Raw genomic sequence first — 17,823 nt, 5'->3', positions numbered from 1 at the left:
CATAGACAGGATTACCAATGAGAAATGTCTTGCTCCTCCCTGCAAAGGAGAGGACTCAGTGCCTTCAGCTGCCCTTTAATCTACCTGAAAATCCCAGGGCTTAGTCAGGACTGGACCAAATGAATCACAGATATCTTCCCACTTTCTCTTAGTGGGTCAGAAACTTAGTTTAAAATTTTCAGCCTCTCTAAAAATAGGAAAAGACAAACCAATCCCAATTTTCATTCTCTTCATACTGTTCCAAACAGTAAGTTTCCTTGACTCCAGGGGTCCCATGCCAGATTTGGAAATTATCCTCTTGGATCTTACTGGAAATGCCTAATACATCACAGATGCACCCTCCTCCCAGGACCCTGCTGGTTCTCTAGCCTCCTCCAGATTTCCCACTTGCTTCTTCTCACTGGGGGCTGCCATTTTTGTGACAAAGAGCTCTGAGCACATGCTGTGCAGGGTGGGGACATGCACACATACATCAAACACTCCCACTCATCTTAAACACACAAACACAACCAACCATGTTATGGTACACTGGCCTAACTTTTCTTTTCAGCAAAAATCCTGATTTCTTCTTGAGAGCACACCTCACCAGGACAGAGTTACCTACTCTTGACTGGCCTCCAGGTCAAAACATGTCCAAGGGACCTGTAGACTAACCTCCTGACAGGGAGGTCCCATGCTCTACCAGCAGGTGCTGCAGGATGAGCAGGAAGTGGCCTCGGATGAGACCACCCACTTGGATATCCTCATTTCTCCTCAAGAAGGTCCTCAGGATGACCAGTACCTTGTGGGCTACATCCACTGGACTGGAATAGACGAGATCCTGAGCAGGAGAGAAGAAAGCCAGAGTTCAGACGTTATCACAGCAAGGGACTGTAGACACGGAAGACAGAGAGGCAGGGAAAGTGTCCAAGATGATGGTGTCACAGAAACTGGGTAACCCAGCACCTGCCTGGAAAGCTACAAAGTCCTGAGTTTGATTCCCAGTACAAAAAAAAAAAAAAAGAAGAAGAAGAAGAAACTGGCTAAGCTCTCTCTTAGCACCTATCCTGTATCAAAAGCTCTCCTGGAAACAATGACTTCTCACATCAGCCCGAAGAACAGCTCATCCTACTACGTCCACTTTACACAAGAGCAAGTGGAGCTTCAGAAATACAACTTGATTTGTCCAAGGTCACATTAGCTGTAAACAACATAAAGAGGAAGTGAATGTAGGTCTTCTGACTCCAAGTATAACTCTGCTTTCCAGTATGCCTCCCTCTTGCAAATGGAAGTATTAGGGTCAGAAAGAGCCCTTGTTTTCAGGATAGGGAACTACAGTGTACCTTGAGGGAAGAGAGAAGGAGCAAGAATGAGGATGAAACAGGCCATGGAAAGGAGGGGCTGGGAAAGATTCAGGGCATAGGCAAGGAAATAAGGACCAGGTCAGGCTCATTCTCTGCCACGGCATCTGCCTATCCCTGCCTCAAACTAGAAAGGCCTTGGACTCAGACAATGGAAAAGGACACTGCTTTTTGTCTTGCTTTCAGAGTAATTTTAATGAGTGTATTTTAAAGGTAAAGCCAGTAAGAAGTTGCATCAGTGACTGTCTTGCCTATAGCTCCTGGCATCTACCAGCTCAAATAAGCCAAATCCTTTGGACAGGATAATGTACTTGGTCAGTTAGGACTGGGTGCTATGAATCCAAGGTCATGCACAGACTCTCTCCAGGGAGGACAGCTACTGACACAGATAGACATGGCTATAAGGGTACCCGGCCAGGCAAATCTTGGTGTGCTGACCACTAGGTGGACAGGGAAGGATGGGGACACAAGGGAGTCTGGGCTTGGGTCTTCACAAACCTCCACAGCTGCTGAAGAAATAACAAAATCCACAAACACTCACTTGGTTGTTAATGTCTCACTTGGTTAATAGCATCAGGTACTGTTTTATTATTTACATAAACATTTACATTTCTTTACATATGATTTGCATCTTCACAATGACTTCTCCAGTTAGGTCTCACCCTAATTTTTTAAATGAGGAAATTGGGGCAGATTAATTAGTATGTTTCTCAAGAGAGTAGTAGAGATCTGCTTTATCTTTGTTATCTTGTAGTAACTCAGAAAACATCTCTGAAAAGAAGAAAAGATCTCTAAGATCACAAAATTGAAGGGCTAGAGAAAATCTGGATCATCTCACCCAACTTTCAGAGATTGAGGTTGAAGACTGAGGGGGGGGTGATTTGTTCAAGGTCATGAGGCCCCACGCCACACCAGTTTCCTGTTCCCTCTGCTTCACAGGTCCATCTATGTCACACTGTCACAGAGTTGGTCATTTAGAAATCTGTGTTAATGAATCTTTTTTTTTTTTTTTTTTTTTTAAGGATAAAAGGAGGGAAACATTAACAGACATACAACATTTTACAACATATCACAAGCACAATACAGACAATACAGAGTTCCAAACAAAGTGGTAGGGAATTAACAATGGTGGTTGTATTACATATTGATATCTTCAAAGTGGCTTCTCATGAAAACAGATATAGACATGCAATACTGGTCAACCAAAGACTCATTGACAGTTTCTTTCAGCATAGAAACAGCAGATAGAAGAACAACCATGTTATCTATCCTGTATATACATACATACAAAATTTCTCCTTCTTTCCCTTCTCTTTTCCCACATCCCAGAAGCCCTTTACTCTTCGGTGGTTTCCTATCATTTCACAGTGTCTATCATACCTCCGAGTTTAACTTAACTCTTTCAAGTTTTACACTAGTGACACAATGCGGTGCTTGCACATGTATGTTTGATTTATTTCACTTATGAGTATGGTCTCTAGTTGTGTTAAAGAATCTTAAAAGCCACCTTGTGGCCACAGTGAGTCCTGGAGGAAGGTGTGCATCCCAGGATGTTGGGCAGTGGGAAGGGGCTGTTGAAACTAGTGCAGTTTCTGCTGCCCACGGCTATCCAGAACTCTCTTGGAACCAGACCTATCAGGGTGGCTTGATCAAGCAAAGAACAAACGGAGCTTCTGTGACATCACTGTTTTTCACATCTAAACAACCTACATGAAAGACCACCCACTGATAAGAGCAACAATTAACAGCTTTGTTTTCAGCTGTTAATTACCCTTATCAAGAACAGAAATTGGTACCGGCACATATTTTTAGATCTTTTCCCCTCCTGTGGCTAGAAGCTGTGGAGAAATGGTAAGAATTACATATCTGAACAAACAACAAGGTTGCTGTTCTTTTTTAACCACTGATTTTTTTTGCACTGATTTAGTGAAAACTCATTAGCTTGGGTTACAGTCATGGTCATGACTCTTATTAGCTATACAACGTTGTGTGATTCCATTAGCCTCTCTGAGATGAACATTCTTTATCTGGTTCAGACTCAGAGTCAATAATTAGTTTCAGCCTCCTGTGTACTGTAACAGTAGGCCATGATCACACCTACATGTTCCCTCTTCCATCTTCATGGTATCTCCATTTTATGTGAGGAAACTGAAGGTCAGAGAAGCCTCAGTCTTCCTAGACTTATAACTAGCATCCAGTCATAAAGGTAGCTCCCTCCTTTTAAATTCTTGCCTAGGGGAAGAATCTCCTCTCTGCCTGTCCCCACCTCCTCCAGGAAGGAGAGATGAAGAAGATGGAACACATTTCTCTGTTTCCTGGATGCAATGTGGTCAGCAGCCTTCTTTTGCCATGCCTTTCCATCACACCATTTCAGCCTTGCAGTCAGCTTCCCATGGGTTGAATCCACCAAAACCATGAGCCAAATGATACCTCTCCTCTTTTAATTGTGGAGTTTTTGGTATTTTGTTCCATCAATGGGAAATTGATTAATACATCTAATAGCTATGTCCACTGCTACTCTTTTTGGTGTCCCAATTTGCTCTCATCCTCTCTATATTAATGCTCTATTTTGAACTCATTCCATTTCCTTTTTTCCTTCTTGAAGAAAGGATTTGAATGTTTACCCTATGACTGTAAACAATATGGTAAGGCCTTCTCTTTTTCTACTTACCTCTGAATGCATGTAAGAACTCACACTGTAGAGAAACCCTATGAATATAAATAATGTGATAAGGCCTTTGCTTTTTCTGTTGCCCTCTGAGTACATGGAAGAAGTCATACTGCTGGACATGGTGGTGTACACTTATAATCTCAGCACTCAGAAGGCTGAGGCAGGAAGATCATTGTGAGTTCAGGACTAGCCTGGGATACAATGTGAGCTCAAGGCCAGCCTGAACTGCATAGCAAGACCCTGTCTCAAAAAGACCAAAAAAAGCATCACACTGCACAAAATCTTATAAATCCAAACAGTGTGGAAAAGCCATCACTTCTAGTGCTCTCCTAGTGTATGAAAAAACTCACATTGGACAGAAATCCAATGAATATAAACAATATGGAAAGGCATTTGCTTCTTCCTGTACTTTTTTCCCTCAAGTGCATGCAGAAACACACCAAACAGCCAGGGATATAGCTCAGCAGCACAGCATCTGCCTGGCAAGCTCAAGGTCCTGAGTTTGATTCCTGATACCAAAAAAACTCACACTGGACAGAAACCTTATGAATATAAACAATGTGTTAAGGTCATCATTTGTTCCAGTACCAATGAATGCATGAAAAAAGTTACATTGGATAGAAACTCTATGAATGCAAATAGTGTGTTAAGATCGTTGCTTCTTTTTATACCCCAATACATGAAAGAACTCATACTGGTCAGAAACCCTATAAATGTAAACAATGTGGAAAGGCCTCTGCTCATTCCACTTCCCTCTGAGTATATGAAATAACTGACACTGGACAGAAATATGTTATGAATGTAAAGAAGGTAGTAAGGCCTATGCTTACTGCAGTGCCCCCATGAGCATGAAAGAACTCACACTAGGAGAAACCTGAGTCCAAATGATGTAAAACCTTCACTTATGAGTATGGTTTTCAATGGCTTAATTCACAGTAAGGTAAAATCCTGTGAAGGCAGATAACATGATAAGGCCTCAGTTGAAGCAGTTAAGATTTGGCAACATGGACCAAATCACTGGAGAGAAAATCCCTACTTGTGAACACTATGGTAGTGACTTGAGGTATTGTGATGGTATTATTTTATTCATTTTTTAAAAATTTGAGGCAGTCTTGCTACTTTGCCCTGACTGAACTCAAGACTTGCAAAGCTCCTGCTTCAGACTTCCAGCATCCTAGGATTACAGGTATATGCCACCATGGCCAGTTGCAGTTTTTAAAATGTAAGCAACATGGGAAAGACTTTATCACCCACATCCTTAGAGGAGGAAGTGGGATTGCCCACTGAATGTAACTGCAAGCATGTGAAATACAGTTGAAAGTTTCAATTTGAATGAATACCTTTTAGTCATCTGAGTGCAATTCAATGAAAGTATAATAAATGAAAGCTAAATGCAAGTCATTTCACAAATAGCACTGCAGAAAATTACCTACATAAACTAGGACTTTAAAGGCTTTAAAAATATCATTTTAAGCAGGGCATAGTGGTGCATGCCTATAATCCCAGCACTTGGGGGGCTGAGATGGAAGATCATTGCAAGTTCGGGACCAGCCAGGGCTACAAAATGAGCTCAAGGCCAGCCTGAACTGCATAGTGAAACCCTGTCTCAAAAAGACAAAAAATAAATAAAAATAAATATAGAATAAAAACATCATTTTATTTGGGAAAAAATAAAGTATGAACACAGATGAGTGTGGTGGGCATATCTGCAATCCCAGCACTCTGAGAGGTTGGTACAGGAGAAATGCAAGTTCAAGTCCACCCTGAGCAACTTTGTGACTTATCAAGACCCTGTCTCAAAATAAAAATATGAACAGGGGTGAGAATGTAACTCAGCGCAAAGACCCTGGATTCAGTCCCCAGTATTGTAATAAATAAATGAATAAACCATGAACATGGGCCCTATCAATTCAACATGTGTGACCTCACAAGATAACATATCTCAGGAATGGAAGGCTAAGATTTTGGCTTGAGTGGAGAACATGTACATGTGTTTGTGTTTATGCATGTGAATATGGACAAATATGGGTAACTAAGGATGTGGGGCAAGAACATACAGATCTTATTGCTACTAACATTACTTCAATAAAGTGAAAAGATCATACTTTTGATAATTAAAGCATCAAAGATCCCCGCCCTTCTCTGATAGGCTGTGTTATCCACCCTGGACTGAGGATATTGAGTGAGTTAACTGGCATTAAAGGCAGTGTGTGTCATACTTCGGTGTCCTGGAATCAGTTTGGAACCTGCTACTAGCAATCTATGGCTAAACACAAAGTTTGAAATGTAAAAACAATTTTTAAAAGATATAGATAGATAGATAGATAGATAGATAGATAGATAGACTGATGGTTTCTGGGGGCTGGGGATGAGCTGAGATTATATTGGGTGATGACAATGTTCTGAGATGTTGAGACTGATTATGATAATGGTTATATTATAGCTTGTTAAATTTATGAAAATCATTTAATTATTCAGTCAAATGGATATATTTTGTGATATAGGAAATATATTTCAATAAAAAATATATACAGATATATCCATAGTTACCTCTATAATACTGTCACTCTCACTTATTTGTTTTCCAATGTGGTTTCTTGAGTGGAAGGAAAAAGGGTGGAGTTAAAGCCAGGGTGTTAGAAGTGGCAGACAAAAGGCAGTTGATCTTTCCTAACTGATGTACCTGAAGAAGTACTGGGCTTTCTGACAACTCTAGGTATGCCTGAAGGAGTATGTTACACAAGTACTAAAATCATGGAAAAAAACTGACTATGCAATCAGATATTTCCAAATACATGCCTTAGGGTCTCCTTTGACATTAACCATTCTTACCAGTATCTGCTTGAAAGAGAGGACAGAGAGGTGAAGGGAATGATGACTGAGGCCCATACTTTATAGTTATATCCCATGGGGAGTAGACAGGAAGATATCTCTTAGCATGTAAACCTCCATCAGACTTATGAAAGGGTATGATTTTACAGAAACCAGGTATCTACAAGCATAAAAGACTTTCCACTCACATAGAGACAGCAATAAGTCCAGTGCTGGGCAGAAGCAATGGTGGTGTTTGCCAACCTCAGTAAACTGACTGCCAGAGGCAGAAGGTCTGCCATCTCTGAATGAAAAAATGAATGAGAACCTACCAGCAAAATAAGCAGGACGCTAGGGCTGCTTCTGAGAATCTGGAACAAGGCTGCTAAGCTGGTAGGAAGGTTCAACTGTCTAGCAGAAAGGACTTCATCCAGTTCTTCATAGCTGCTGTGTTCCCAGGAGAACCAAAGTTCCAGGACACGATGCCCAAACCTACTCATCAGTTCTGGATACAACAGGAAGAACCTGAGCAGGAGAGGATGGTGGGTGTAGACCAGGTGCAGGTCTGAGATGCCCTCTAGGAATTTTCTGATTGCACTGACCACAGCCTAGAACAAAACAAAGAAAGGAGCTAACTACAATCTTGCAGAGAACCTAAGACTCCAAAGCAGCCTATTTATGACTTGGAAAAATGTGTTGGCATCTCAGTGCTCCAAGATGCCTTCCCTAGCTCATCCCAAATGCGCACCTTATAACATGAGTTCTCCACTAAAGTGATTGTGCTCCCCATAGAATACAGTGGACCTTCAAGTTATGACTGGCCTGACATACAAACAACTTGGGTTATGACCAGAATTTTAGTTTTAACTTATGACCAAAGTCTTGAGTTATGCCCTAAATGCTGGCCACTCATACTTCCAGATGGTCTCAGATACAAATTTAACCCTTAAAGAGCTCTGCAAGAAACATTAAAGCATCCTTTCTTGTACAAGGTTAATTGAGAAATCCTGGGCCAATGTCTCTCTAAGGACACTGAAATCTGCCTCTATACAGGAGAGAGACTTTGAAGGCTGTGTAAAGAAGCCTGAGCCTTCAACTGACAACGTGAGTTACAACCAGCCCTCAGGAACAAAATGAGTTTATAAGTCAAGGCTCCACTATATCTGGTAGTCTGGAGACAAAATCACCTTGATTCAGGGAGTGCTACTAGTATCCAGTGACAAGAGAGGATGCTACAATATCCTACACTGCTTCCTCAGAAAAAAATAATCCAGTGTAAAATGTTCATAGTGCTGAGGCTGGTAAATCCAGCTTTATGGTACACTTACTACAATGTGTTGTAATTGTCACGGTGCCTGTCAGTCTCCCACACTAGACTGAAGGCAGCTTGAAGGCGGGTGTACCCAGCATAGGTCCTGGCATAGAAGGGGTAAAGTGGAAGGGGAGGAATCATTTATCAACCCTTATAAACCTATCTCTTCCCATTATATATATAACAACACTCGAATTCTTTAATATACTACTCTAAGAGTTTTATAATTTTTGCTTTTTAATTTAGATCTTTGATCCATTTAGAGTAAATTTTGTGTGTAAGAAGTATGAGTACAACTTCATTCTTTTGCATGCGCAATTTCCAGTTGTCCCTGATGAAGTCAAATGACAATAAACCAAGTTGATCCTGAATTCTCAATTCTGTTTCATTGAACTATATTTCCATCTTTACAACAGTGACATACTTTTTTGTGGGGGGGACTGGGGATTGAACCCAGAGCCTTTGAACTGAGTTTTTTGTTGTTGTTGGTTTTTTGGGGGTTTTTTTTTGGTCTTTTTGAGACAGGGTCTCGCTGTGCAGTTCAGGCTGCCCTCCCAACTTGCAACAATCCTCCTGCCTCAGCCTCCAGAGTGCTGGGATTACAGGTGTGTACCACCATGCCTAGCTTTGCACTAAGCTTTATCCCCAGCTCCTTCTTTATTTTGAAACAGGGTCTTGATAAGTGCTAGGTTGTCAGGCTGGGCTCAAACTTGTGATCTTCCTGCCGCTGTCTTCCAAAGTGCTAGGACTACAAGCATATGCCATTTATCAAGAAGTGTAAGTCCTCCAACTTTGTTCAAGACTGCTTTAGATAATTTAGGTTCCTTGCATTTCCATATAAATTTTAGAACCAGTCCATTTTGGAAAAAAAAAAAAAGAGCAGCTGGGATTTTGATACGGATTTCATTGAATCTACAGGTCAATTTAGAGAGTATTACCAACTGAACACTACTGTTTGTCTCCCTTCTTTTCTTCTTTTTATGGTGGTACTGGAGACTGAATCCAGGGCTTCACACATGCTACGCAAGTGCTCCCCCTCTGAGCTATATCTCCCACTTTTTTTGGCAGTACTTACTGCTAAAGTAAACTCCCACGTAGGAAATCTTTTTGTATCTCCTGACAAACTGGTATTCTCTGAAGGCAGGGAATTTATTTGGTTTATCTCACACTAATGGGGACCCACATGGCACCTAGAGCATGTCAAGTGTCAATCCATGCTGACTGAGTTGCTAAAGTGTTAAGCAGCAAATAGAGGATGGGTGTGGTGGTGCACACCTATAATCCTATCATTCTGGGAGGCTGAGACAGGAAGATTCAAGCCCAACCTGGACAACTTATCATACTGATTTAATAAGACCCTGTCTCAAAATAAAAGATAAAAAGGGCTGAGAATGTACTGCAGTGTGAAGGCCTTGGCCTCAGTCCTCAGTACTGAAGAAAAAACAAAGCAAATTTTTAAAAATGGTAAACATTGAGTAGCATTCAAGAATTTAGGAAATGCTAATCAAACTAGAATGAAGTTGCCAAAAGGAAGTGTTTCTAGGAACACTCTGAGATATCTATCTCCCAGAGATACACTTCAGCTGCTGTGGTTCCTTACACACACATCCCAACACACACCAGTCCATCTTCTCTACTGGTTCTCACAGAGGATCAAGAGCTGTGAGTCAGAAGGATCTCACAGAATGCTATCAGTATAAACTGAAGTTTGGGGGCTAGAGATGTAGTTCAGTGGCCGAGGACTTGCCTAGCATGTGCAAGGCTCTGGGTTTGACCCCAGGATGGCATTTAACAAAAGTAGAATTTGACTATCAACTATGGATTAGATAATAGTATTGTACCCAGTGTTAAACTTCCTGATTTTGATCACTGCACTGTGGTTATGTAAAATAAAGACCTTAGGAAACACCCATAAAGTATTTTAAAAAGGGCACATCTAAAAATCACCTGAATACTCTGGTTTCTCTTCAGATCGCATAAATCTTTTGCCTTTTTAAAAATCCCCTGAAAATTATTTTCAAATGGTTCAGGAAAAAAAAAAAATATGGGGTAAGAATAGGAAAGAGAAAGAAAAAATAAATGAGGCAAAATTGTGAAAATTGGTGAATTTGGGTAGTAACTCTGAACTGTTCTTGCAACATTTTCTAAGTGTGAAATTATACCAAAATAAGAAGCTGGGTGTGGTGGCATTTGCCTGTAATCCCAGCACTCAGGAGCTGTGGCAGGAGGATCACTCTGAGTTTGAGGCCAGCCTGGGCTACTTAGTGAGTTCAAGGCCAGCCTGCACTACAAAGTAAGGCCCTGCCTCAAAAAGCATATACATACATAGAGTGAAACAAAAAAAAAAAATCAAGTTGTGTCAGGTGTGGTAGCACACATCTGCAGTCTCAGCACTCAGAAGGGTGAAGTCGGAAAATTGGGAGCTTGAGACCAGCCTAGGCCACACAATGAGTTCAAGGCCAGCCTGAACTGCGTAATGAGATGCTACCTCCAACAAAACAAAACAAAAATCAAATTGTATATTGCCACTTATATATTTATATACAAATTTATAAAAGAATGCTATATAACACTTATGGATGCATGCCTAAAAGGGGAAGTCCAGCACTACATGAGCTACTTTCCTAGTCACAACATCAGCACAAGCAGATATAAAGAGGGGCCCCCAAACTCCAGCCGTGCCACATTATCAGTCCTCAAGTTATCCAGACCATTCTCATCATGTTCTTTCCCATGTTTACATCAGTTACCTCAGAAGCCCAGGATCATCCCCATGTGGCTCAGGACATGGCCTTCCCTTGCCAGCCTTCCATTCTTTTTTTTGAGACAGGTGTCACTACATCTTTGAACTCACTTGAGCTCAGGGTGACCCTCCTGCCTCAGCCCCCCAAGTGCTGGGATTACAAGTATGCATCACCAGACCTGGCTCTTCTATCTCAATACAACAAGTCTTTACCCTATTAGAGTAAGATTCATTGGAAATATCTTTTTATTCTCTCTTATTCTCACACCTCACATCTGATCCACCCAAGAAATCCTATTGGTTGCATCACCAAAACATCTCTGAAGCAGACACTTTCCATCAGCTCCCCTGTCACCTGCCTACATCACTGCTGTAGTCTCCTATCAGGCCTTTTCACTTCTACCTTTGCACTCTTTCAGTCTATCATTCTAGACGACAGGGTGACTTGTTTAATTCAGGTTATCACCTCAGCAGTAGGACTGTGTGAGATTTAGACAGAAGAGAGATGCAGGATGCAGTCAAAGACTGCACCCTGCTGGATAAAGTGATACACCCTATAATCCCAACTATTCCCAGCTGTAATCCCAGTTTAGGTAATTTAGTGAGAGCCTGTCTCAATTTTTTTTCTTTTCTTTTCTTTTTTTTTTTTTTTTGAGACAGGGTCTCACTATGTAGTTCAGCCAGGCCTTGAACTCACTATGTAGCCCAAGCTGGCCTCAAACTCACAGTGATCCACCTTCCTCAGCCTCCTGAGTGCTGGGATTACAAGCATGCACCACCACGGCTAGCCTTCAATTGTTTTTAAAGGGTGAGGCAGGTGGGGGCTGTATCTTAGTGACAGAGTGGTTGCTTTACAAGGGTAAGACTCTAGATTTGATGCCCAGTACTACAAACAAAACAAAAAACCAAATATACCATGGGGCCCTATAACACTTAAAAGTCAGAAGGCAAGAAGCAATCACCAAAGGACACTGAAACAGATCAGAGAGGCAAGAGGAAAACCTGACATACATGGTGTTCTAGATGCCAAGTAAAGACAGTGTTTCAAAGAGATATTGTTGATAGCTCAAGTAAAATAATGACTAAATATTGGGTACTAGCTGTAGTCATGTGTTGGTTATTGTTCACTTTGATGAGCACATTTTTCCAAGATGTAATAGGAGTAAAAGTCTAATTGGAGTAGATTCAAAAGAAGAATGCAAAATCAGGAAACATATAAAACAAGCCTGAAGGATCTTGTCACCCTAGAAAACCCAAAACTCAATCGAAAGTATGGTTGTGCCAAAAGATATAGGTACCTCCCTGAGTAGGATACCTCTGTCCAAATATGGAACAACTTAAGCCTCAAAATGATATAATTAGATGTACGTACATCAAATATTTTAAATTCTTGGTTCAGAATTATACTAAGCAACCAACTTGTTTTTTAAAAGAAACTGGTAATTAAGGGAATGAATCTCGAATGGGAATATAGCTTAGTAGTAGGCACAGCGTATGTTTTTATCATGTGTGAGGCCCTGGGTTCTCTCCCTGGTGCTAAAAATAAAATAAACAGAACCAAAAATTTAACCTATATAATCTATCCTATGCAATAACTGAATTGTTGATGAAAGGAAGTTTTGCTTTGTTTTGTTGCGTTTGGGTTTTTGTTTTTGAGACAGGGTCTCTATGTAGTTTAGGCTGGCCTTGAATTCACTATGTAACCCATGCTGGCCTCAAACTCATGGCCATCTTCCTGCCTCAGCCACCCAAGTGCTGAGATTACAGGTGTGCACCACCACACCCAGCTGTTGTGTTGGTTTTTTGTGTGTTTCTGTGTGTGCATATAGTTCTAGGGATCAAACCCAGGGGTGCTCTACCACTGTGCTACATCCCCAGGTCTTTTTATTCCTTATTTTGAGAAAAGTTCTTGCTTAGTTCCCCATGTTGGCCTTGAACCATCCCCCTGCCTCAACCTCCTAAGTAACAGGGTTTACAGGTATGGACAGCTGTGTCCAATGGAAGCTTCTTTTTATACAAGTATTCCAGTTAATTAATAAAAAGAAAATGATAGAATTACCATATTATTTCTTGACAATCCCTAATGAAGTAGGGGATCTAGCAATAATCACCAATGGCTCTTAAGACATAAATAGAGGCAAAGGGACATTATATACCCTGGTGTGTCTTATTGAAAGCTATGCTTTTACTCCTACTTCTGTTCAAATTAAACTGGGTCTGTTTGCATCATATTTGCCCCAAAATTTGATTCAAAAGAGGCAAAAGTAAAAGTAATAACTGAGCCTAGACTAGCCTAGGTTGAGATTGAAAGATACACAGTCAAGGAGTAGAAGCAATCTATGAAAAAAGGGAGAGATTCAGTGATGAATCAGATACTGACCTTGATCCACAGGAGTTTATAAAGAAGCTAGAGAGAGAAAACTTGTACACACAACCACAACCACCACTAAAATGACCCAAAATTAGCCTTAGTAACAATGTTTAACAATTCACTTTGCTTGAGAAACTGTTAGCAGAAGAAGATCTAATATTTTACAGCTCTCACCTCCTGCACAAACCAGAGGCGGTGACAAGGCAAGAGCTTAGGAGACAATAAAGTATGAAGTGGAGCCTTAATGTGCACCCCCATCCCAATAAATTAACTGTGGGGCCTAGAGAAAGCTACTTTCACTTCGTCTCCATTTTTTCATTTATAAAGTAGAAATTATCATCTCTACCTCCAAGGCTCTGTAGGTATCAACACCCTCCTCCTCTCCACTCTCCTAACTTCTGTCTCTACACCACTCCCCTGTCTACACATATATCATTATGGTCTTTCAATACATTGATGTAATGAGGTATGGAAGGAGGAGAGCCCCAGGCATTCTCGTCCCTACCTCATCCAGTGCACTGTCCTTGTCCTGGCAGATTGCAAGCAGATAGATGGAGGCTCTAAAGACCATTGGTGGGGGGCGCTCACCCTGGTCCTGAAGAGACAGGAGGAAGCGTTGCACAGCCACAAATAACTCTGACTCCAAGACAAACCTGTTGACCAAGAAGAGCCCGAGTGAGAGAAATAGAGCTGGCAGGCCAGTGGACTCTCCTGTCCTTCTGGCAATACACTCCTTTAGCCCACTGTCCTGCCCCAGCAAGCCCATCAATATCATGAATAAACAGCATGCTGTACATACTTTCAAAACATTGCCATACTTATAGATCACATGGTTCTATGTCTTGTGTAAGGCTGTGTTAGGGGCCTAAGGATTCTCACTCACACGTAGGAGGTGAGCTCTTCCCACTAGACCAGCACTGTCAAAGAGAAGCATGCTACTTTTGGGGCTAGGGAGGCCCTACTTAGGCAGCCTGTCTACCTCTCTCTTTTCATATTTGTGATGTATTCAGTGGGATACTTCTGTGGTGGGAGATGCGAGTGTATTATTATATATGCAAGGCAGATAAAGAGGGCTGACTTTTTTTTTTTTTGCCTAGGCTGGTCTCAAACTCTTTGTCACTTTAACTTAAATGGTAAGGAGTTTTACTTTGGAGTAGTAGAAATACTTTGGAACTAGCTGAAAGTTGTGGTTACACAACACTGTGAGTGTGCCATATGTCACTGAATTATTCCCTTTTAAGTAGTTAATTTTATGTTGTATAAATTTCACCTGGACAAATTATCGTCTTAAAAGCTTAAGAAAGATTAGTCTCTTGATTTTCAATGTTTAATAAATTTTACAGTAATTCTTAAATCACAAATAAACCATCAAAGTTGTTTTCTGTGCACAGATAAGACTCTCAAGGATAATAAGGAATATGCACTAGCACTCTAGGACTCTGTCTGTCAGCAATGTGTCTACTAACCAGTCTAATCCCTTTTCAAGACATACACCTGTCAGGAACACAGCCATTCACACTGTCCCTGTATTCCAATGTGCAGGCCCAGGTTTAGAGAGGATGTCTCAGTAAATATTCACTGAACTAAGACTTGGAGGCTAAAGCACATGGCGTATGAGTTTGATACAAACAAAAATATCCATTGACGTGAACTTGACACAGATGAGTATCCCAGGACTTACCCACCAGCCACCAGCTCTGGGCACTGAGCTGTCTTTTTGCTTTTCCCTTCCTTCTTTTTTTGCTTACGCACTGACCTGTCCTCATGAATGTAGGCCAGGTAGAAGAGGAGCAGGATGCAGTACTGTCTCTGGCGAGCAGCTCCCTCCACATACTGGCAATCAGACAGGAAGGCAAGGCTTTCGGGTCCCCTGCTGCTTATCTGGGGCAGTCCCTGCTGCAGGAGCTCAGATACTGCAGAGAGTTCTAGGAGGAAACAGGCAGCAGAAGGCCACACGGAGAACACAGGAAAGCAGGCAATGAGCAACTGAGAACTACTGTGTGCACAGTATTATGCAGGGCACAAGGGCGCATGTAATATAGAGGAAATCAATTTCCTTTTCCTTGATGCACAGTTCAGCTTACCAGGAGAGATGAAAGTTAACATGTGAAAGGACATGGATACATCTCAAAAACATTCATTCACTCATTTGACACATGTTCGCTGAGTGCCCACTTCAGGCCAGGCTGTGAAACCCAAGTCCCACCTCCAAAAGCTGGTGGGAAGAGACAGATAATGAGATGAACCATCACAGCACATGTGCGCTCTGCCGTGCTCCAGGGTGGAGGAGGGCAGTGGCTTGGGCTGCCTGGGATGGGGAGGGCAAGCTCCAAGAGGATGGCACTGTGCAGGGTGAACAGAAAATAGGCAAAGAAGGGAGGGGAGTGAATCCAAGAGACAGGTAGCAAGGTGTTAGGCGGCTTGGAGCCATGAGAGGACACATTATGTCTCCATTCAGGGTGACTGGACAGCCAGTGAAGAGATGTCGAGTGTCAGGAGCTGCAGAACTGTGTGATATAATTTGTAGTAAGACTATGGAAGACCTCAGATGCTGCCTAGAAAATATAGCTTTTCGCCTGCCTGGCAAGCGCAAGGTCGTGAGTTCGGTTCCCGGTACCGGAGAAAAACAAACAAACAAAAAAACAAACAAACAAAAAAAAGAAAATATAGCTTTTATCCTGATGGCAAAGGCTCCTAGATTTCTCATAAAACCTCTGCTTTATAAAAGAAGAGGTATTGTTTGTTTATTTCCCCAAATCAGATTTTATTGGTACATTTTAGATATACATAATGACCACATTCATCATAGAGAATTTGTACATGATACAACTTGATTAGTTGGCCTGCTAATACTGTACATGATACAACTTGATTAGCTTTTTCCCCACTCCCCTACCCTCCCTTCAACCCCTCTTTCCCTCCCCATTTACAAAAGCTTTGTTTCCATTTTTTTCACTTTTTTATTTTTCCCTTCTTTCCTTTCCTCCTTCCCCCTCTTTTATTCTCCTCCCCACTTGAACATTTTCTATTTCACAATACCTATTATACGTTCTGGTCCTTATTTACACTTTCAGTTTCTCACACCAGATAAACAATGTGGTATTTATACATGTGCGTCTAATTTATTTCACTTAAGAGTATGGTCTCAAGGTGCATCCATTTACCTAGAAATGTCTCAGGCTTATCCTTCTTTATGACAGAGTAGTATTCCACTGCATAAAAAACCGTATCAAGAAGGGATATTTTAATATCAAATAAAAAAGTACGTTAAAACTTAAAATTTGAAGGCCAGACAGGATGGCGCACATCTGTAATCCCAACACTCGGGAGGCTGAGGCAGGAGGATTGCTTTGAGTTTGAGGCCTGCTTGGGCTACAAAATGAGTTCAAGGCCAGCCTGAACTACATAGTGAAATCCCTCTCAAAAAGACAAAAAAAAAATCCACAATTTGAATAAGGTCAGCTTTATGGAAAATTCACTTTACCCTTATTTTCCACATATTCACCATGAATCAGAGAAAACTCCCCTCACTGATACTGCTCCACAGACAGATGTGTGGACTATGGTAGAAGGCCAGGGGAGTTAAGATACTTGCTATGGTTTGTGTCTAGATGTACCCCCAAACCCTCATACAGTTTTTTTGTTTGTTTGAATTTTTGAGACAGGGTCTTGCTCTGTAGCATAGTATGTCCGACATACTATGCTGCCAATCAATAAGGCATCCACTGTACAGATTGCCACAAACCTCAAGGGTGATCAAATCACAGCATCTCACCTTCTGAGGAAGGCAGTCCTGTCTTCTCTGGAGCTGAGAGGAGATTGAGGCACATGTAGTAGAGGAAACTGGAACATGCCTGGTTTAGGGCTGAGTGACTTGGAGAAAAGACAGAACAAAAGAGACAGCTTTGCTACTTTAGGTGAGACATGGCGTTATCTTTATCATGTGTCTGGATACCATTGCTTTATACTAGAGCCCAGGAAAATTCTAACCATGGCCATGGAAGAGGAGCCTCTACAGTGGCTATGAAAAGTAAATATGGAATCTCTTTCCCACAGCTATAACATAGGTACTCTGCCTATAATACAGGCAGTGACTAAAAATGTATTCAAAAAAATCAAGGAGAGCTACTCAGGTCCAATTTAACAAAACAAACAAAAAAGCACCTTGGACTATGAAAGGGCTGGGAATTACTAGCAAAACAGGAAGCGATTGAACCTGAGGTAAACACTGAGGAGTTCTGCAAGCTTGCAAATGTTTTTACTTTGAATCCATATAGATTTCTGAATTCTCTGCTAAAGGCTGAGTGTTCTACTCAGAGCTATGAAGGAGAGCTAGGAGATACGACACTTTAGTCACCATGTGGGCTGTGGACAGTAACAAATGAATGTTCTGAGTAGAGACAGGTGGCAAACCATGAATGGGTGGGTACAGACGGCTGCTCCAGAAAACTGACAAGAATCTGAGGCAGCAACCTTTCCACTCTGATCAAGAGTTTTTCCTCTGGAATTGCTGGGCTGGTAGTAACTGGAACTTGATAGACACTGAATCCCTGCCATTCTAAGGATGTCGTTTTC

General features: G+C 41.5%; 1 protein-coding gene across 5 annotated transcripts in view; it reads right to left on the bottom strand.

The window, feature by feature from the left end:
- Mei1 (meiotic double-stranded break formation protein 1) overlaps positions 1-17,823 on the bottom strand; it is a 59,596-nt gene that overhangs the window by 15,874 nt on the left and 25,899 nt on the right. For all 5 annotated transcript variants that reach the window (XM_013511487.1, XM_005379371.1, XM_013511488.1 and 2 more), the window contains exons 17-21: positions 17,024-17,121; positions 15,005-15,173; positions 13,754-13,901; positions 7,155-7,430; positions 655-820 (exon numbers count right to left, since the gene is read on the bottom strand). In XM_013511487.1, coding sequence (XP_013366941.1) covers positions 655-820; positions 7,155-7,430; positions 13,754-13,901; positions 15,005-15,173; positions 17,024-17,121 — 857 coding nt within the window. The remainder of the gene's footprint in view (positions 1-654; positions 821-7,154; positions 7,431-13,753; positions 13,902-15,004; positions 15,174-17,023; positions 17,122-17,823) is intronic.

Source organism: Chinchilla lanigera, unplaced genomic scaffold, assembly GCF_000276665.1.
Source record: "Chinchilla lanigera isolate Chin_1 unplaced genomic scaffold, ChiLan1.0 scaffold00012, whole genome shotgun sequence".
NCBI classification, from domain to species: domain Eukaryota; kingdom Metazoa; phylum Chordata; class Mammalia; order Rodentia; family Chinchillidae; genus Chinchilla; species Chinchilla lanigera.
Note: the sequence above shows the minus strand (reverse complement) of the source record. Positions and strands in the feature narration are given on the sequence as shown.